Below are 22,461 nucleotides of genomic sequence, written 5' to 3'. Positions count from 1 at the left end.
TATTTTTTTTTAAGTCTGTAGGAATAGACACCTACATTTGTATACGTTTTACCCTTTTCTACTTTCTAGAAAATGAATGGTCACCTCCGGTTGCTGAATATTGCGTGTGCTGCAAAGGCTAAGTGGAGACAGGTGGTGCTGCAGAAGGCCTCCCGGGAGTCCCCGCTGCATTTCAGCCTTAATGGAGGGAGTGAGAAGGGATTTGGTATTTTTGTCGAAGGAGTAGAACCTGGTAGCAAAGCTGCTGATGCTGGACTGAAACGTGGTGATCAGGTAGGTAAATAACCAACCCCTTAAATGAAAGCCTTCTAAGTATTATGCCTGCTGTTTTTTTCTCATCTGGTATTTCTTCAAGCAAGCATGATCAATATAAGGAAATACTGTTTTGAGCTTCTTTGTTAGACGTATTTTAAAAATAGTTTATTTAAAAACTACATTTGTCGTATATCTATTACTTTTAATGCAAACTTTGGCCAGAAACAGCATGGTCGTCTGGGCACTATCAGCATGACCTTCTTTGAATGGTCCTGCCCATCGTCCAAGGATTAAAAAGCTGTATACCTGGCAACTTCAGAACATTCCAGAAAGATCAATATGTGAGTTAGCACCCTTGCAAGCTTTGAAGGAGCAAGCACTCGCACTCATAGCGCTCTAAAATGTAAGTGGCCTAAGGTTACCATAAATGGTGTTTTCAGCTTAGATAATGTTCATGTGATAACAGAACCAGATCCATAAGCAGAGTGGGCCAGGTTAAGGGACTGGAAAAGAGATACTGAGAGGAAGTTGGTAGGGATTTCGTCTCTCCTTACTGTCTTTAGGTAACTAGAGCATCGTATTACAAAATGTGATTACTGACAACCTTATTATTAAAAACTGCAATTCCTAGGCTCACATCAGACCTATTATCACATTCTCCAGAGATGAAGTCTGCGAATCTGTATTTCTAACAAAATGATTCTCATGTATGCCAAAGCGTGTTTCCCAAGTCTAGCTGAATCACTTGGGAAGCTTACTTTTTCCCATTTAAAAATTGTTTGTTCACTCATTCATTTAGATTGTGGCTTTATTTTATTTTTAACTGAGCCATACTATTATTTTTTAAAATACTGAGGCATTCACATTAGAAAAAGTTCCATACTACAGAACAGTAGTTCTCAACCAGGGGTGATATTTCCCCCACCCCCACCCCCAGGAGACATTTGGCAATGTCAGAAGATATTTTTAATTGTCACGACTCGGAGATTAATTGGCATCTAGTAGATAGAGGCCAGGGATGCTGCTCATCAGCCTGCACACCCCACCACAGCGGCACTCACAGCAAGGAGCTCTCCAGCCCAAATACCAACAGTGCTAGGAGTTAAGAAACTCATATACGGGCCGGCCCGGTGGCTCAGGCGGTTGGAGCTCCATGCTCCTCACTCCGAAGGCTGCCGGTTCGATTCCCACATGGGCCAGTGGGCTCTCAACCAGTTCAATTCCTCAAGTCCCGTGAAGGATGGTGGGCTCCGCGCCCTGCAACTAAGATTGAACACGGCACCTTGGGAAAAAAAAAAAAAAAAATAGAAACTCAAATACAAAGTTGTAACAATCCCTGTCTTCCCTTAAGGGAGCTTTTTAAAAATAGAGATTTCTGGGCCTTACTCCAGACTTATTAAGAATATCTAGTAGCTAAGATCCTGGAGTCCGTATTTTATTGTTCCTGTATTTTATTGTAAGCACATTTAAGAATCTCTTTCTTCACAGAAAAAAAAAAATTCCGATGATTTTATTCCTGAGAGGGGATAGAAATTTATTCTGCTTTTGCTTCTTCAGTCCTCCCAGGCATCATTGAAATTATCTTAGATTTTTAGATCTAGATTATTAAGTCACTTTTTAACAGTATATATCTTTTAAGAATACTTTTGACATTTGTGTTAAGTTTTACGAGTTTATTACTAACAATTATTTAGACATTTACACCTCCATTGCTGATTTCATTGATCAGCTTCATTTCATCTGTGCCATATGTCCCCATTATTTTGATTCATCTCCGGTAGTCTTCTAGTATTTCTTTCAGAAAGGGAAAATGGATACGGTAGTTTTATGTGTTACTGCATGTCTGATGCTTTTGTTCAGTGGAGTAGAAAATCCTTTGGCCACAGTTATTTTTCCCTCAGAACGTCAGAGTCACAGAAGAGGATCGCATCATCTTAGTCCTGCTCAAGAGAAGTCCAAACCAACCTTTATTTTTCTTTTTTAGGTACCTTCGATCCCTAGCCCCACTTCCTGACCCCTGCAGTGATGCTTGTAGTTTCTTGTTTTCTGTCCTTAGAATTCACAGTTCTCATCGGGATATATTTTAAATAATCTCTATTTTCTTTGCATGGTATTAGATGATCCATTTCATAGGTAAACTCAATACTTTTTTCAACTCTGGGAATTTTACTTCTGTGATTTTTCTTTTTTTTTCCCTCTCTTTTCCTGAAGTTTTGTTTCTCACTGTTTTTTATTTTCATCCTTCTGGAATCTTTGTGTCAGTCCCTGAGATCTGTCCTCTGTGTTGCTGGTTTTTTGCTCATTATGTTTCTCTCTCTATCCTTTTTCCTTGGAATTGGTATTTTTAAAATAAGCTTCCTGTGTGATCTGAGGTACTGCAAATTTGGGAAGCCCTGCTGTAAAGGATCAGCAGTGTCACACGTAAGGAGAACCCACTGCAGTCAGCCTGTTGCTTTTGGACTGCCTGACTCAGTCAGTGGCTGGAAATGATAGTAGATGTATTTAGAGTACCACTTTTAAATGAATTACTCTCTTTTAAATTAGCAATAAATTTGCATTTAGAATATTTCACTAAAATTTGTACATACACGGGCAATTATTTTTATGAGCTGATCTGACATGATTAAATTTTTCCTTCATATATAAACCATCCTGTGTTATTCTTTAAATTTTCTTAATATGATTTCCAGGGGGAATGAACTTTGAAAAAAAAATGTTTATAGTAGAGATTTGGGGAAATAACAATAATTTAGAAAAAAAAGTGAAACATTTAGTAATCCCACTTGTCTGAGAGATAACCATTGTTCACATATGGGTGCATTTTATTCAAGGTTTTACTGTTAAACTTAAAGTTTCAGAAGTAACTAATGTTGTTCATGTCTTAATTTGTATTTTCATATACTTTTCGGAAGATAATGGAAGTAAATGGACAAAACTTTGAGAATATTACATTTGTGAAGGCCCTTGAAATTCTGAGGAATAATACTCATCTCGCACTTACTGTAAAGACCAACATTTTTGGTGAGTTTTTCTGTAAAAACAGCATTTTTTTATAATAGAAAAGAGAAAAGTCATTACAATGCAGGAGGATAGTAAAAACCATAAACGTGTTTCTATCTTTGGTGTTGAGATATAGTTTATTTGCATTTAGTTACATACATTTTAAAATACTTCTGCAACTACATTCAGTCATTTATGAAATGTCTACTGAATTTTATGTACTGTATTTCGTTGGCAGATACTGAGTGAGACGTGGAATGACCTGAATGAAACTTAGAAGTTGCAGTCAGGCTCTTTTACCCCTGCTAATGTGCAAATCAGCCTACTTCTGTTTTACCATGGTGTTTCCCCGAAAATAAGACCTAGCCAGGCAGTCAGCTCTAATGCGTCTTTTGGAGCAAAAATTAATATAAGACCCAATCTTATTTTACTATAAGACCGGGTCTAATATAATAATATAATGTAATATATAATAGTATAATACCGGGTCTTATGTTATTAATTTTTGCTCCAAAAGACGCATTAGAGCTGATTGTCCGGCTAGGTCTTATTTTCGGGGAAACACGGTAGCTAGCTAGCTTTCCAAAATAATAGTATGAATGCTACATTAGCTGCTTCATGGAAATAAATTGAGTAAAACATTGAATTAAGCAGTAAATTACAGATTTTTAATAACAGCATACTCTACCTTATTGTAAAAATGTTGATTACTGTACCTACAGTATGTTTTGATCGTGTTTGTGTTTGAAAGAAGCAAGGACTGAGCTTATACTTTTAACTTAGTTTCCTATTTGTTTTTTTAAACATTTAGGAAAGACTGTAATTTGGTTTTATTAAATACCATAGAATTTTCTCTGAAATTCTGAGAACAACATAACAACTGAAAACTATCAAAGAAAATTTGAGTCCCTAAGAAGTAGGGAGGAAAAAAAATCCTGTAGGTCATTTAGGTTGCAGTTTGAGAAAAGAGTTGAATTTAAAAGCTATGCCCATGGAAAAGGAAGTGTGCTCTATTTTTTTCTTCTTTCGCTCCTCCTTATACTGCACTTAGTCATAATGAAAAATGAAACATTTGGTATTTTTCCTCATTTTCACTTGAGTTCCTTTTACTGAATTACATCATGTGTAATCCGGTAAATAACTGTCTATTGGCAGTTTTCTAATATTGTGTTAATTTAGTAGGAAATAAGTAAGCCTTCCCAGTTTTTCAGTTTCCTGTAATTTGGACTAGTATCTAGAAACATCAACTTTTGGGTTAAACTAAAAGGATTCTGATTTTTAAAAACACGAAAGCAAAGCTTGCTCTGTCACCTAGAGCAAATTACTTAAGTCTCTCCAAGCATCAATGTCTCCAACTCTATTTCATAGCGTTCTTAGAAGGATCAAATACCTTTAGCTTTCTGTACCTGGATATAATAGTTACTAACTGGTATCAGATGTTATGTATAAAAATACAGAAATAGCTTAACGTGGACCTTGGGAGACAGAAAAGTTCTATCTGAAGGATGCAGCATTACTAATAGATACGTCTCACAGAAAACAGCAACACTGATTTTGGGCTTTGCTTTATTCCAGTTTTTATGCCAGTATTTGCAGCCATCAAAAGTTCTCTTTCCTCTAGTGGAGTCCTTCTACCTGATCCACACCTCATGTTTAGACTCAGCAAATGCCCCCAGAGAAGAAAACAGTTGACACAATCTCAGTTTATTCTCTTCCTGCTGTGAAATTTTAGTTCATCTATTCCTCTGGGCTTTCACAATTTTCTAACATCTTTTAAAATACCACCACTCAGATAATTTATTATTAGCATCTAAATTTTTTAATAAAAGTAATACATGCATATGGTTTGAAAGTTAAAACACTAAAGAAAGATGCATGATAGAACCATACTGTGCACAATATTCTGTACCTTTCCGCATCAGTTCATACAGATTTACTTGTATAATTGTTATTACATAGAATTCCATTGCATTATTCTCATAATCTATTGAGCTGATGTTACACTGATGGATGTTGTAAGTTATTATCAGTTTTTGCTATTTACAAGGATGTAATAAAAATTCTTTGTACTTATGTTTTATGCTTATATAGACACACCTGTAAGATAAATTTCTCAAGATGGAGTTACTTTTGACAATTACCAGAGAGTTTTGCTTTCTAAGTTTTCCGCAGTCAGTGTACTATATTTATCGATGTATGAAAATGCCTCTCCAGTGGGCATAATCAACTTTATAGTTCTTCTTATACATTCTTTAATAATGAGGGAGGTTGAGCACCTTTTTATGTGTTAATATTACTTTTTTATAAACAATCTTTTTATTTGTCCATATTTATATTGAGTTACTCATTTTTTTATTTGTTTGAATGACCTATAAAAGACAGTATCTTTTTGTCTTAAGGGTTGTAAATATTTTCCCCCAATTTTTTGTCCTTTGACTTTCCTTATTTGTGCTTTTTGTTTGTGTGTGTGTAAACATACATACATATATAGAGTGAGAAATTTTTGATCAAATGTGTTAAACTTTTATTGATTTTTGGGCACCTTCATTTCTGATCGCTGTGTCTGGTCTTGGCTGTTTAATGGTATTGTAATTACATTGGCCCACCATCCATTCATTTTTGTCCTTGATTAATTTTTCTAAAGTCAACACAATCATTTTTTTAAATCTATAAATCACAAGCTCCACAGATTTTTTCCTTATAATTATATAAGAAAGTCCATTGAAGATACAAACTACTTTGTACCCTGTCACCTTACATACACACCACAGCCAGAGATCTCTTCTGCCCATTCAGAGAACTGTTCTTCACAGAAAATTCAAACACCTTACCACAGCATTGTCAGTCCACTTCTGTCTCATCATCTTCATTTTCTTGAACATTTCCTTTACCGCAGAAACTTTGAACTTGAGATTTCCTCTACCTGGAATCATTCCTCCTTCCCCTCCCTTTGCCTAGTTAAAATCTACTTCACCTTACATGGTGACTTAATTAAAGATTGCCCCTCGCCTACCATCTTAAGTTTGTCGTTATGTTCTCTTTCTGCCATGTATTTTAGACTGACTGTATGTTCTCCAAGAGGAGAACTCTTCAGACCTCTAGTATAGTGCCTGACATGTGTTCATAGGTCAGAAAATATTTTCTGAATGAATGTATATCTTAATTTTAGCTCAAAAAAGCATTTTACCTTTACAACATGGCTTAAAATCAGGTGTAATTTTGAAAATAGATGCTGAAAGGAATTTATTGTATTTTAATCCAACAGTGTTTTTGAAAGGTGACTTCTAAAGATTTCCATTATTTTGAAGGCAGAAAATGTGCAAGCTTTTCATAAGCTGGCAATATACTTTGGTGTAATGTGACATCATTCTGGTTGAAACTTTCAAAGGGGTTCAGTTTTCCAACTGAAAACCAAATTATTTATGTTGCAACATGTCAATTCTTAAGGTTTTGTCCATGTGAATCTTGTTAGTCCTTGATGCTGTGGGAAACTATTGATTTATCAAAAAAAAACTGGAAAAGATTACAGTTCCCTGTGGTTGGGGTTTCATTGGGCACATTTATATAATTTACAGCTTTTCTTCTATAAAGGTACAGATATAAAGGTAATACTGCTCACAGCTGCACCTACTGATAAACTGGTCTACATCTCATGTGGCTGAAGACCTTCATGTTCAAGAATATACAGCTACCATTTTCTTTCATTCAAACCCCCCACAGGCACCATAGGTTTTTAGGAAAGTTACCTTCTACATTAGCATTTATCTTTTTAGTGTGTTTTTTTTTTAGCTCTAGCAGTTGATCTGTCTTATTTTAGAACACACATGTAACATAACCAAAAAACTTTTTCATGACAATGCTTAATGAAAAATAGGTGATACAGATTTTTCTAATGGGAAAATGAGCCACTAATAGCTTCTAGATAGATAGTCTTACACTGATACATCTTTCTTTCACCTGATCTCAGGGTAAGTATAGCCCCTCTCACATGGTGAAAAATCAGATCTAGGTGAAGAGATTGCTAGACACGTCCCCCACTGCACTTTCACCCTCCTTAAGGATGAAGTAACTCACCAGACTTAAAGGTGATAGAAAGCTATCTAACACTGATTGGTTGTTTACATAAGACCACTCTAGTAAGTGTTTAGTCCTGCTTTACTTGACCGAGTGACAGTCTCATGAATGTGACCTTAAGGAAATTGTCTTGTATTACCAAAGTTGGTACTATTTATTCTGGTGAAAATAGGTTGAGCAAAGCTCTTCCCATTTTTTTAATGGCTAAATTTTGCAAAACTTAGCCTGACTATATAATATTTATATCTCATCTCAAATGATACGTATTATCATAAGGAATAACAAATAATAGAATCTAAATATCTGTTTCAACAAAATCTGAGTTGACTAGCAATTAATATTGCTTATTACCTAAAAAGGAACCCCTGGACTTTTCAAACACGCTGGCAGCCTGCCCACCTCCTTTCCATTTTCCCCAGTGACTGTTTTTTAAATCACTCTTGGACAGCATCAGAAGTATAGTCATGTATAAAGGATGGGTATAAATTTCATAATGGTTAATGAATAAGACTGTGAAAGGCCAAGTGATAGCGAGGGACTGTGTTTATCCTTAAAATTTGTTGATATAAAAACTTGCTAATGTGAAGAAATAACAAATTTGTTTATTTATTTCCGCAGTGTTCAAAGAGTTACTTAGTAGGACTGAACAAGAGAAATCTGGTATTCCTCATATTCCCAAAATTGCTGAAAAAAAAAGTAATCGCCATTCAATCCAGGATGTACCAGGAGATATTGAACAGACGTCACAGGAAAAAGGAAATAAGAAAGTAAAAGCAAATACTGTTTCAGGTGGAAGAAACAAAATCAGGAAAATTTTGGATAAAACACGATTTAGCATTTTGCCTCCAAAACTATTTAGGTATGTAATGCCAGTCTCAGTCATGTGGATATTTTCCTATTGACTGTAAAATTTTTATTTTGGGGAGGGGAAGTTGGGTCAGTTTTGTTTTTTATACAACTAACAAATCATAAAATCTACAAGCAATCCATAAATAAGAAAGAATAAATTCTGAATGTCTTCCCATCTTTTCCATTGACATTAACACTGTTAGGTTATGTATTCTTCCATTAACCTTGTCTCGAATTTCAGAAAAGAGTGTCCATTTCATTCTATATATTTTTTTGGTATGTTTTTGGTATAATTTCAGTCCCTTGATCTACATATTGGAACACGTTAAATTTGGGGACACATTCACTGATCCTAGTTTTTTGTCTTTTAAATCATCTTGCTCTTATTGCACTGTTTAATTCCCTCTTGAATTCTAACGCTGACTTTTTAAATCAGTTTCTATTTCCAAAATGAGATGTCACCAAAACTGTGTAATCTTTCAAGATTTTAAATATAAATTAAGGTCTATAAAATATGAAATTAATCCACTGAAGTGTCATTACTGGAAATGACTCTAGTATATGTTATATCTGTATATTTTACATTATTTACTTCCTTAAGCAATCACAAAAGTTCTAATCAAATACAATACCTAGCACATAGTAGGTTGGCATAATTAATCAGTGAAAGAAAGCATATTCAAACAAAATATATTCAAAGAAAATACTTATTTGGCTTCTGATAGTTCCTGGCACTGTGCCAGGTGATAATTATAACCCTGAAAAGAGACAGTCCCTTCTTCTAAGGAATTTATATCAGGAGCCCTTTATTCTCCACACACTTATTATACATTAGGCACAATATCCAGAAATAGAAATATGGAAAGATAAGTCGAGTGAGTTTCTTGTCCTTCAAAAGTTGATTATCTACAGGGGAAGGCAGGCAATTAGTGCAGTAGAGGGTGGTAGTACAAAGGCAGGAACAAGCTTGGTAGGTTTGAGTAGACTGTGTGTGCACACCAAAAGACGAAAGGAGGGAGACAGGTTGGGGCTAGGTTATGAAGGGCTTAGAATATTATGCCAAAGATACGGACTTCATCGTGTCAGAATAGGGAGCAGGAAGGCATGTGACGTGATAGGGTTTGTTCTTTTAGGAACACCTCTCTCGTTTGCGTGAGTAGTTGGTGTTGAAGGTGTGGCACAGTGTGGCAGTATCAGCAAGGAGACTTACTAGGAGGCAACTTAGAAATGGGCAAACGTCAGCTCTCATCTTTTACATAAATATCTTAAAAGATTTCCTGATTAGAAAACATTCTTCTTGAGATATTATTTCCAGTCAGGGAAGCAGATTTGCTCTTCGTGTAATTGGGGGTCACAAAGGATTGAAACATCCTGAGCTGTGTTTTTAATGTTACTCGTTTCTAGAAAGCTTATTATTTATTCCTTTCTAAGTGACTGCTCTTCTTGAGGCGAGTGGTTTATAAAAATTGTAACTTTAAAATAGCCAAATTCTTATACTACTGTAGCAGCACAGCAGACACTCTGAGAAAAGGCTTGTTCTCACATGAGCATTGAGTAAGAAGAATATAAGAGGGGCCAGCCCACACTGAAGAGATTGGGGACAGTTTTGGATGACCACCAGTCTGCATGGAGACACTGAGGAAAGGAAAAAGAATGGAGGATCAGAAGGGGAGTTCCTCAGTAAAGTCCTGAGTTACATTTCCAGAATCCCTGGTGGGTTTGGGCTGGAATATATTTATCTCCTTTATCTCATTTTGAACAGTGACATATTTATGACATGTGTCGGTAAAAAAGAGAGAACACTGGAATTGTAACTGGCTTTAGCTTGTTTGTTAGTGTCCCATTCCAACCAGCTGTCTTCAGGTTTCAGGTAGCTGAATCAGTATGTCTTCTCCACAGCATCTCCTTTAGGAGTAGAAATTCTTCCTCTCCTTGGGTTCCTGGCAGAACATTTGGTCTTGTCCAAAATGTCCACACTTAGAAACGTCCCTGAGTTCAAATAGCCCATAACGTTTATTTATACTTTTGGTTTACAGGATTAATATATAAAACATGCTGTCGTGTTTTATTAGTCCAGTGACTTGTGGCTGTATAGCCAGTACTAACCCTTCTTGCCTCTGTAGCCTAGATAGGTTGGGGTTCAATTTTTACAGAAGATTGGGATTTGAATACCAAGGACCATTTGGCATGGGCCAAATACACTCGTGGACGTTTTTGACCAAATTTCAAGACCTTCTTGCATGGACCAGAAGTCTCCGTGGATGTTTTGGGCAGGACCAAATGTCCACTAATCCTTGGGTTCTACCCTTGGTCAGAGCAGAAGGCGTGGAACTTGAAGTGTCCAGGCCCAATCATTTGAATATTTATAGGCATTATTTGGTACCCAACAAATGAAAGCCATAGTGGAAATAGTTTTACTTAAATTCAGAATGGATTTTTTTTCTGTTTATTAATCAGTAAGCATTTATTAAGTCTTATTTTGTGCTATCAGGAAGCTGTTGGCTCTGAATACAAACATGAATAAAATGCTGCCCTTCAGGAGTTACTGTTAAGCTAGCTATCTCTTCTCAGTATGTTTGGACTAAGTAAAATGCTAATAATTTCAGCTATATAAATACCAAAAAATAGATTATTTAGTAGAAATAGTGAAGTTTTTCTACTGGAGTCTATTTTGCAGAGGGAACTGACTTGCAGAGTGGCCACTTTGCATTTTTGAGAATGCCTGTCATATTTCTTTGTACTTAATGCTTATAAATGAATTCAGACAACCCCTTTTGCTACACACACACAAAATCACTGAGACTTCCATAGAAAAATAGGCAGAGAACGTGAATCAGATGTTCTGTATCAATAATAATCGAAGATACACAATTTAAAACAGGAAACTGTTTCATTAAAAATTGCCAAAGAGAATAGTTAGGGCCAGAATTAATAACGTAAGAGATAATAAGCTGAGATTGCTGTGGGAATGTAAAACGATGCAGCCTTCTAGAAAGCATTTGGACAGTTTTTAGTAACAGCTTTAAAAATGTCCATAACTTTGATTCAGTAATTCCATTTCTAATAATAATTAAATGAAGATTTATGTACAGATGTTCTTAGGGATATTACCTATAATAAAACAAAATTGGAAATCCCCTAAATGTTCAACTACAAGGGATTGTTTAAATAAGTTGTGCTATATATACTGCAAAAAAGACTAGAAGAAAAATGTTTATTGTGGTTTTCTCTAAGGTGTGGTTTTATAGGTAATTTTTCTTTTCTTGCTTGTTTTCTGTAGCTTTTAAGTTGTTTACTTTGAATACGTTTTAATGAAAAACATTTTAATTAGTTTAATTCTACAGTTTCTGCACATCTCTTATGTGCCAGGGCTCTTTGGAAGAGACTCTTGGTTTCTGCCCTTTGCAACACTCACTTATCTAAGAGTAGGGGATGAGTTGTAGAAATACTGTCAGAGTGTCTCCATCTGTGAGAGGAATAAGGAAAGTGAATGTAAGGAAGGAATAAATAGTTGAGATAAGAACAGATAACTCAAGGAAATGTGTTTCCTTGGATTCAGTTACCTGACATAATTTTAAAATGAAGGAATGCTCCTGAAAATTCAGAGTGAAAAACAAGTTACTGATTTTGAATAACATCTGTAAATAAAGACCTAGCAATATGGCTTTTCTTGACCTGAGACTTTCACAATTCAGGAAATCTGATCTATTTTTTTAATCACTCAACATTTATTTTGTTTAATCAGATTGCCTAAGTAATATTTTTATATTATTTATTATAACGGTACCAGAAGCAGACTGCCTTATTTGCTTGTCAGAAATTATATTTTCTCCCCATTTCTTGTCAGCATACATTTTTTGTTTGCTTTTGATATTGGTGTTATTTTTTATTTGCATATTGATGATATTTACTCAGTCTTTTTAGTTTCATAATATAAAACTAAAATATACTTTAAGTAAATTTAGTGTTGGGGAATTATTGAGGAATTTTTCAAAACTGTCTTGTTTCTGTTACTGCATCACCTTCTCAGGAGACTGTTTTGGTAAGAAATGGCATAACTGTTTGCAAATAGGCTTTATCAGTTCAGCTTCCAAACAAGCATGGATATTTTGCCAATTAGATACTATTTCATTCATGTCATGGCATGGGTTGTACATAACATTAGTATAATTTCATTTATACATGCTCACCTTGATTACCATGAGTTTGTAACCAGCTTTACATTATTATAACTGTACAGTGTCATATCTGTTACCTATTAAAAAGCGGAAGTAATATTAAATAAGATCAGTAAGAGAAGTAAGGATTTCAGTATTTCATGTGCTTCTCTTAGCCTGTACATTCTAACTTACTGCAGCTAATGCAGCCAATTTCTTTTAATAGAAAATTGTAACATTTTAACATTGTTAAAGTTGCTTCTACTTTGATTATTAATAGGATTGACTATTCTTTCTAACAATTTGTTTCCTTGGATTCAGTTACCGGACCCTCTGTGTCCAAAAATTGGCGGGTTTGTTTTCAAAAAACCATGAAAGATTGCTATATATATATATATATGTATATGTGTATATATGTGTGTGTATATATATATATATATATGTTTTATCCACACACACACGTTCCTACGTAATTTAAATGGTTGCCAAATTACTTAAAGCTATAAATAATAGTGTGTGTGAAATCCCCCTTCCTTTTTTATCTCTTACCTAATCTTAAAACATTTAGCTCTGATCTTTAGGAATACCCACCTAATTATAAGGAGCCAATTTAGCATAAGCACAAAATTACTTATTAAATAAGCTAATTCCTTTGCCTTATCTGTCAGATCAGACTGTCTTCTCTCCCCAGGAAAGCATTTCCTATTTCTATAGTGCCTTTAAGTGTTGTACCCCCCCTCTGCCCATCTCTGTTTTTCAATATGAAGTGCTTAAAATCCTTTCTAGGTTTATACCATTTTATTTTAATTTTGGTAAAAATACTTCACTAATATTAAAAATAGTAATCCTATTTTCCTCTGTGCCAAAATGTTCACCTACATTACCTAATTTAATCTTAACAGTGGTCCTGGGGGGATAGATAGCATTATTCACATTTTTAGATGAGGAAAGCATGGCCCCGAAATAAAGAAATTTCCCTGAGGTCACACAGCTAATAACAACCCAGGTCTGTCTGACATAGCTTGCTCTTGAAACACTTACCTTTGCTCTCTTCCATGTCTTCATGCTTTTTTCTGACTCCTCTGCTCTCTCTCTTGTCTGGCTCCCTCTTGTCTGGCTATTAGCAGACCTTTAGCTGTTTATTTAACTATCCTCTACACTTCATCTTGCATATTTTCCTAATCTGCCTAAGTCCTATTTTTCACTCCTAACATATTCTAGATGTATCGCATATCACTCATTTTTAAGACAGACTTTAATCCATTCCATGATAATCCGTAAGTATTCTGTTCTACCTCTGTTTGTATATGGTATGTAGTAAGTACTGGATAGAATGCTCCATTGAATAACATTTAGATGGGAATTAAGATTAACCTAAAGCATTGATTTTAATGTAAACATAACCCTTAGAAATAGTGCTAATGTGGTTTTGATGCTGATGGGAGGTTTTTTTCCCCCCATTGCTATTCTGTGAATGTTTAGGACTGTTTTGCTTTTCCTATGTTTCATAGGACTTTTGGGGTTATCTAAAAGTTACGTGACAGTTAAGTTTTTTTGTTTTTATTTTTTCTCTTAGATGGGTTTAGAGTTGCCTGTGTAACACTTTTAACTATTTTAAAGGAAAAATATTTTATTGGCTTATATATGGCCATTTAATTGATACTTGTTTTTGAAACCTTTAAAGGGAATTAACTTTAGATGACTTGCTTTCTAACTCTGGTTTTGATGTTATCATCTAGGAAATAGCCAAATAACTAGACTTGAGAGCTCACACAAGAAATCATGTGCCCTTAGAATAAGCTTTAGAGACTATTAGATTCTCTTTCTTCCATTTTTGTTTCTGGTCCTCCTTTTCCTAATATTTATCACGTTTTCATTGTTTGTTGCTATTCTCTGTACCATCATCTTCCTGTTACCTTTTCTCTACAGTTGATGGTTTGTGCATTCTCAGATTGCTCACGTTTAGAGACCTGTCTTATTTTGTCACTTGAACCTGGCCCCATTGTTTTCTACAACCTGCCATATTTTGGTTTGGGTTTAGACCCAACTCCGTCCTTTGCCTAGAAGGTAGCAGAGCTTTTCTGTTGAGAGAGAGAACCTTGCGGTGATATTGGCTGTGCATCGTTGGATACGTGCATCACTGTCCACTGAAACTGCCTGATCTCAAGGGCTCCCTAAACATCCAGGTCCAATTTCTCTGCCAAACCCAGCAAAAACTAAATATGACTATTTCTCCGTGATGTAGTAGAATTACTTAAATGTACAAGTTAAGTTTTATTTGAGTATAATTATTAAAAAACATTTATTGCCATTATCATTATTACAGTGTCCCCTTTTTAAGAAAAATTGCTATGTTTTAATTTTTTAAATCACCACTTTGAATTCTGTTATGCCTTAGTGCTCAGAGAACAAAAGTGTTTCCTATTAAGAACCCTCAAGTACTTTAAAGTAATATCTGGCATTCTTTTGAAGTGATGGAGGCCTGAGCCAATCACAAGATGACAGCATTGTGGGAACAAGGCACTGTAGACATAGTTTGGCTATCATGCCGATTCCTGGGACACTGTCATCCAGCAGCCCGGATCTCCTGCAGCCTACCACCAGCATGTTGGATTTTTCTAATCCTTCAGGTGATTTGTTTGTGATTTTTACTGTTTTTCTGTTTGCTTGTTTGTTTTTATGTATGTAGCCATTTTGGTACCCAGTGGACAAGTAGATGATTAGGCATGTGCAACAGATACTAAATTTTCTTGCTGCTCTCTTTTCTAACCTCTAGATTATGACTTAATGTAAAAAGCTAAAGAGAAGATTGTCTTTGTCTACACTGGAGTGCTACTTCCTCCAGTATGAAATAGAAGTACACAGAAAAGAGATTGCATTTAGGTGTCTTTTGGTAACCCCATTCTGAGCAGTGGAATGAGAGCAGAGCTACTTCTTGGTCAAGAAACATGTTATCCAGGGTGTGGAAAAGAATTTAAGGCAGATTGTTCAAATCTAAGTGGCGTCACTTATCTTCCTCTGTGATGTATAGAAATGGGTTAGTAATTTTCTAGCAACACTAATATTCCCCCCAACACCTGAAGCTAAAGTTGTTTTTTGTCATGTATTAATTAAAATACTATAACATCTTTTTCAAAGGTGTTCAAACTTTCAGTGTCAGACATGAAGTTAATTTTTCTGCATCTATTGATACAGAGAGGCAGTAATTGTCATTTAACACTATAATCTAAAATTTCATTATAAGGAAGAAGCATACTGACTTTGAAGAATTATTCATATACCCATCACTTGAAAAGATTTTAGCTGGCTTTCAATAGAAGACACAGTTAAAAACTGAAATATGTAATTGGGTCCAAGGAGAAGAGGGAAAAAATACCTCCACAAAGGTCGGTGTAGTTGTGGTTCAGCTTCAGTTTTGATGCTGACATTCCTAGCAGCTCTAGTGTAAAGAGGGAAGAAAATTACATAAATTTCAGTATTAGAAAGGAGGAAATAGAAGTGTAGTAGTAAAATTTATGTTTTAATACAGCAATGTAAATATAAAAATTGTAGGACATAACATAAAAACAGGTTAGTGAAAGTCGTTCTACACACTGTTTCTTCGTGTTTATTTCACTTGTCTCTTAACCACTGGAGAGAATACTAAACCCATTAATCTGTCCTTGACACACCCTACTCTCTAGGTGACCTCCAGTGTTTTTTCTAGAACAAAAATTTTAATGAATTGTTAGCTTAGAGATTTCTAGTGATTTCTGTATTAGTCAAGGTTCAGTCATGACATAGAAACCACTCTAGATATTTGATCAGAAGTTAACATAAGGAATTGTTACCAAGATATAAAGGAAACTATTTACCTGAAAGGGTGGAAAAAAGCAGGCAGGAAGGTATTACAGAGGTTTAGGAGGACTGACTACAAATTGGATGCAGCTTCTGGTACGTGAAAGAAATGCCACCACCAGGGTGAAGATGTGTTGCTGGGGTGATACAGGAACAAAAGCCCACAAAGCAGCAAGTCTCTTCCTCTAACCTTGCAGTTGGCCCCTGGTGCCCCTTTGTGGCAGAACCTAAGAGAGAGCCAGTTGGCAAAGAAGAAATGTGGTTTGCAGAATCGCAGGCCATCATGACAGGCAGGGTGGGTTTGGAGCCTAAAAACAACTTAATAACTGTTGGGGTCCAATTTTCACAGTATGATTATAAACCTGTTTTCTAGTTAGAGAACGTCAGTCTGCAAAGCTTAGTATGCAGCCTGTGTCTGCAGCAATATAAATGAACACATATAAAACACGTATTTAACTTACAAATTTTATTTTTAATCCCCCAAATGTGCAAATTTATGGAAGGCCTTTTATGGTGCTACTTATATTTATGTTAAATAAAATATTCATTACCAGTTAATTTTAAATTCAGCTCTTTATATACAACAGCACTGAATTTTAGATCAGCTGTGTACATCACATACATGTTGCAGTCCATGTGTGTCATCAACCGAGTTAGATTAACTTTCATTAGTGTTGATCTCAGCTATGTGCTGTTGCATGTTTAAAGTTCTTATTGTAATAGAAAATAGGTACAAAGCTACAAAACTGTTGAATAGTTTGCTTTTGATTGCTGACTTTTTTATGGTTTTGCTTTGTTTTTGCTGCCTACAGCTGTTGGTTTTTACTGTAAGTATCTTGAAGGCCTCTGGTTTCTATTACTTATGTTTGTATGTAGTATTTTATTTTTTAAAAGTCAAATGATAAAGAAGTGAATGAAGTAGGAGACAGAACTTTTCTATCCACTTAAAAGGTTGCCAATGTAAACTGGCATGTATTCTTTTAGTCATTTTCTTTGAATATATATGTTTTTGTACTCATAGCATCATGCTATACTATGAAAAGTTTTTTGGAATTTTTGACCTGATATAAGATGAGGCATCAAAGAAGTCAGTGTGTGTCTAAAAGGATTTTGAAACTTCAGATTTTTTTTCCGAGTCTGCATATGGAACTTTTACTTAATAGCTTTACTTTTACTTTTTTATTTAATAGCACAAACTGTTAAAAAAAATATATTCTTTAATATTTAGTAAACTTCATATTCTTTCTACGTTGCAAGTCTGAGTTATTTTAACTGATTTTTAATTATAAAGAAGCATATAATTACAGTTTTTAAAAAATCAAACTGCAGAGAAAGGATAGAATATCAAAGTCTTCACTCCCCAGAATTAACAATGGTTCATTTACTTGTATATCCTTCCAGAAATTTTAGTGCACATAAACTGTGTGTATCATTCCTTTCTCCCCAAATGATACGCTATAGTTTTCTTCCACTTAGCCCATTTCACTTAGCAATATACCTTGAATATTTTTCTGTATCAGGATGTATCATTCTACCAAAATATTTTAAACAGCTGGTATTCCATTTAACCAGTCTTCTTTTAGTGGACATTTTACAGTGTTGCCTAAACCTCCGTGTTTACATATCTTTACGTATTTTATGTTTCCATTATTATGTTTTGAATTCTGTTAAAAACCTGTGGAAATTTGTTTTTTCTCTTGTTATATAAGAAACTATGAAATATTATTTATTTTGCCTCTTGGCTTGCAAACATAAAATATTTATTATCTGGTTGTTCTTAATAAGATAGGGTTGCCAATCTTTGATCATGTATACCATTGTACCACCAACGTGTTTTCTTTGTGGTACTTTTCACTCTGTGGATTATATTACTTACTTGATCGTTATCTGTCTTTCCTTAAACCACCACTTCCTTGAATGCAGCAGATCCCTGAGAACAGAGGTTTTGTTCATCTCATTTATTACTGTAAATTCATCACTTGAACACTGTTGACACAAAGAGACACTCTATAAATATTTGTTCAGCAATTAACAATTTAAAGCAGAATGAAGAGTCTTTCGGTTGTTTTTGGTTTTTCATGGTCATTTTAAATACATAAAAAGTTCTCTCATTTGTAGTGTAACCTCAGCATCAATACATGCGTCCTTCACATATCTCGTTTTTAAATTTTACTCATGCAAGATTATAGTTAACATTCCAGAAATTTTGCCTTTGGGTTGAAAGTCCAGCTATCTACCATGTTTCCCCAAAAATAAGACCTAGCCGGACAATCAGCTCTAATGCATCTTTTGGAGCAAAAATTAATACGTGTAAGACCCGGTCTTATATTAATTTTTGCTCCAAAAGACACATTAGAGCTGATTGTCCAGCTAGGTCTTATTTTCGGGGAAGCATGATAAGAATCTTTTTCTTGAACTCATTTACCTAGTGTATAAGAATTTCATTAATGAAACAGGAATCATAAAACTAACCAGTGCAGTACTCCTCAAAGATTCTTTTTAAATGTCTGTTTTGCCCTTCCAGGATGATAATTTTATGTGTATTCTAGCTTTGTGCCTAAAATTTGAACTGATTAGATCATTTTCTTCCTGCTTCAACTTTATTCTAACCTCCTATTTACCATTCACCCGATTAATTAATATTTGTAAAGAGTATATATATATATATATATATATATATATATATATATATATATATATATTATACATGTAACAATTCTGAAATAGGAAAAGAGGTTTACACTGACACTGATACTAGTGCAGATAATTTTTTTCTCTGTCTCTCAAATGTTTTCCAAGGTGGCGTTTTTATTACCTTGGCAAATTCATCAGGGTTTGGGTTATGGAATGCCTTTTGGATAACCTCATTTGTGGGTCTGTCCTAGGTGCCCATTTATGATGCCTGAATCCCTCTTGTGTGACTATATGACAGTTGTCCGTCGCATGGGGAAAAATGACTTTACTAGAGTCTGATTTTTTTTTAACCCTGTTAGCAAAATATACAACTTTGTGTTCCTTCTCGGAAGATGGTACAGTATGTTAGCAGCAAGACAATAGAAAGTGAAATGTGTGCCTATCATTAATTAAGGGTTTGGATAATTAAAAATATTTAAAATGACATCAAAATGTTTAGAAAAGAATTGTGGCTTCCAGATTGTATGTGTAGTACGACCCTAATTTTTATCTTTTTCTTTGTGTTTTTCTATGAGCATGTTAGTGTTTTGTCATCTGAAAAGGTAGATACACTTATTTATCAATAAAGGCAGCAGTGATTTCTGTCAACCTCCTGAAACAGAAATGTGTATTTCACTGTTTAGAGGGATCATTGTGTTTCAGATTGCTTTTTGAAGAGAGTAATTTTCTTGAAAATAACAACACATTTTTATATTTATATAGATATTCCTGATCAAGTTATAAGAGTTTTCAAAGCTGATCAACAAAGTTGCTACATTATCATCAGTAAAGACACTACAGCTAAAGAAGTTGTTTGTCATGCTGTTCATGAATTTGGTTTGACTGGCGCATCCGACACATATTCTCTCTGTGAAGTTTCTGTTACTCCTGAGGGTGTCATAAAACAGAGAAGACTTCCGGACCAATTCTCCAAATTAGCTGATAGAATTCAACTTAATGGAAGGTGAACATGCTTATTAGTGAATGTACTTATTTCTAGATGTGCTTTTCCCCCCCTTTCTTCCGCCAACCCGCTCCACTCTGTTAGATGTGTTTTTGAAGATTCCTTGTTCAAATGGATATTTTAAGTAGAAACATCGTGTGAGGGCCCCTGAGTTTTCTCTAAAATTAAAGTAGGATTTCTCTTTTTTCAGCTTTTCTTATCCTCATTAGGGCTACCCAAAAGTCGGAAAAGGAATGGGAAGACAACTTGGTAAAATACTTTATCCCTCTGGCTAAAATAAGGTCTCAGAACCACTGATGTAGTCCAATTCCTGTTTTTTTTATAGAGGAGGAAACTAAATGATACGTATCTTTACATGTATCTGAGTGTATATGTATTAATTTATCAATTTGTTTTTAATATGACCAATATGTACTTTGGGCAGAATAATCCATAATTTTCACAACTCTTTCTAAGTAGTTTTCTTTTTATGAATATGCGTGAAATTTTTTTTTAATTTTTAAAAATGTGCTCTGAAAATTATTTGATCCACTAAAATGTTGGTGCAGTAGTACATTTGTTCTCTCCTCTAGTGGTTTTCTCATAGAATAATGTAATCTTTTAGTGAGCTTAGATTCACGTGTGGAATGAGATCTTAGAAACCTTAAAACGACTGTCCGTCATGGTTGCTGTTAACAGAGAGAGGGTTAACTCTGCTTTGCTGACTGTACGTAGTGGTTAAGAGCATGAGACCTTGGAGCCAGACTGCCCAAGTTCTAATCCTAGCTGTGGCTGTGTGACCTTGGACAAGTTATTTAGTTTCTCTGTGCCTGAATTTCCTCATAACTAGAATTGGGATATTAGTAATAGAACATCCCTCATAGGAATGTTAAAAGAATTAGATGAGTTAATAAACATAGCATACTCTATACATATTAGGTATAATTTTATTATCTATAGTATAATGAGTCTCAACACTGTAATTTGTGGTATTCTTTCAGGCATGTGAGCAGTATAAAGGCAGAAGAAAAAGAGGTATATTTCCTTAACCGTAGAAAGTAGATGGACACAAATTTAGACTTAGATAAGTTATAATTAGAAAAGAATGAAGTAAGTTACATGTGGTATATACTATGTTACCTCTTTTCCCTGGCACCGGCTCTATACAAGATACAAGTGCCATAGAATTGTTGATCTGAAAGGAAGAAAGGAAAACGGTCTTTTTTATGGTTGCTGATCAAGGCCATTTGCTGGAATGAGGTTTTGTCTTTAACAAAGGAGAAATCATTAGTGGGAGCGTATCCCCTCTCTTAGGGGTTTTATTCCTCTTCTCTTGGAAATTTAGAAATAAAGAAGGAAATGAGCACAGCAGCAACTTCTGAATAGAGATATAAACAGTCTGGGTTCAGGTGTTTATTCATGCTGCCCCTGAACACATACTTACATAGCCCCCCACCCCCACCCCACCCACGTGTATCAGATGCCCTCAGCCCTCATCCTCAAGAGTGTACACACTATTGTTCACACAGCGTGAGTGGTTTCATAAAGTGACTGCGTTCAGAGCGTGATCAGCGTTGCTTTTACTCTTTAACATAATGGATAACAACTGGCACAATAACAGAACAACTTCTTTAAAGTTTTCTCATTTAAAATGTTAATTTTCCATTTCACCAGTAAGTGAATAGTCTGCTAACATTTTGGCAAAGAGTTCTTAACAGTATAATGATATTTTGACAATAATAAAGAGGGAGAGTGCTCTTACAAATATGAAATCATTTATACAAACAATTTTTTTGCCTCTTAGGTATTATTTAAAAAATAACATGGAAACAGAAACCTTATGTTCTGATGAAGATGCTCAAGAACTGGTTAAGGAAAGCCAGCTCTCCATGCTGCAGCTCAGCACCATCGAACTGGCCACCCAGCTGTCCATGCGGGACTTTGATCTGTTTCGTAATATCGAGCCTACTGAATACATTGATGACCTTTTTAAGTTAGAGTCCAAAACAGGAAATACTCACTTGAAAGAATTTGAGGACATTGTAAACCAAGAGACATTCTGGGTTGCCTCAGAGATTTTAACGGAATCAAATCAGCTTAAACGAATGAAGATTGTTAAGCATTTTATTAAAATTGCACTTCATTGTCGAGAATGTAAGAACTTCAATTCCATGTTTGCAATAATCAGGTAAGTTTGTACAAATATTGGTATATGGCTTTGTCATGATATTAGACATGAGACTGATTTTTTTGCTGAGGTATTAAATGGCTAAGAGAAGAAAAGTTCAATTAATATATTTCTATTGAAGTATTGTTAGATTTAATACATTTTCCACTCTGGTGAAACTAGCTTTTTCTCTCTTTGTTTCCTCCACCTTTCTGTTACTTAAACTTTGTTTTTGGTGAATATGAGTGATTGCCTTCCCATTTTCCTCCTTTCTCCCCTTTGATGGATTGTGCCCTCTTTGGATGTGTGCCCAGCAGCTGATCTTTGTCATCAGACTTCCGTACTGTGCATCTTGCAGTACCTTCCTCACTGTGATTTGGCACTGAAAAATCACAGCGTGGTGTCAATGCTTTAAAAATTGCTCTTTTGAAACAACAATAGTCATAGTAATGGCAGCCTCTTGGTGAGCTCTTCCTGTTTCCTAGGCACTGCATGAGGTATCACTG

At 35.0% G+C, this 22,461-nt stretch overlaps 1 protein-coding gene across 12 annotated transcripts in view; it reads left to right on the top strand.

The window, feature by feature from the left end:
- The window catches only part of RAPGEF6 (Rap guanine nucleotide exchange factor 6), a 183,036-nt gene that overhangs the window by 122,043 nt on the left and 38,532 nt on the right, over positions 1-22,461 (top strand). For 7 of the 12 annotated variants that reach the window (XM_074313473.2, XM_019756031.3, XM_019756036.3 and 4 more), the window contains 7 exons: positions 70-273; positions 3,168-3,276; positions 7,948-8,188; positions 14,808-14,965; positions 16,985-16,999; positions 19,569-19,809; positions 21,593-21,976. In XM_074313473.2, coding sequence (XP_074169574.2) covers positions 70-273; positions 3,168-3,276; positions 7,948-8,188; positions 14,808-14,965; positions 16,985-16,999; positions 19,569-19,809; positions 21,593-21,976 — 1,352 coding nt within the window. Of the gene's footprint in view, positions 1-69; positions 274-3,167; positions 3,277-7,947; positions 8,189-14,807; positions 14,966-16,984; positions 17,000-19,568; positions 19,814-21,592; positions 21,977-22,461 lie in introns of those variants that run through there. The other 5 variants (XM_019756032.3, XM_019756037.3, XM_019756030.3 and 2 more) reach the window with 2 other exon arrangements.

Source organism: Rhinolophus sinicus, chromosome 5 (assembly GCF_057876585.1).
Source record: "Rhinolophus sinicus isolate RSI-liver-muscle chromosome 5, RSI-T2T, whole genome shotgun sequence".
NCBI lineage: Eukaryota > Metazoa > Chordata > Mammalia > Chiroptera > Rhinolophidae > Rhinolophus > Rhinolophus sinicus.
The sequence above is the reverse complement of the archived record's forward strand: the minus strand, read 5'-3'. Positions and strand labels throughout refer to the sequence as shown.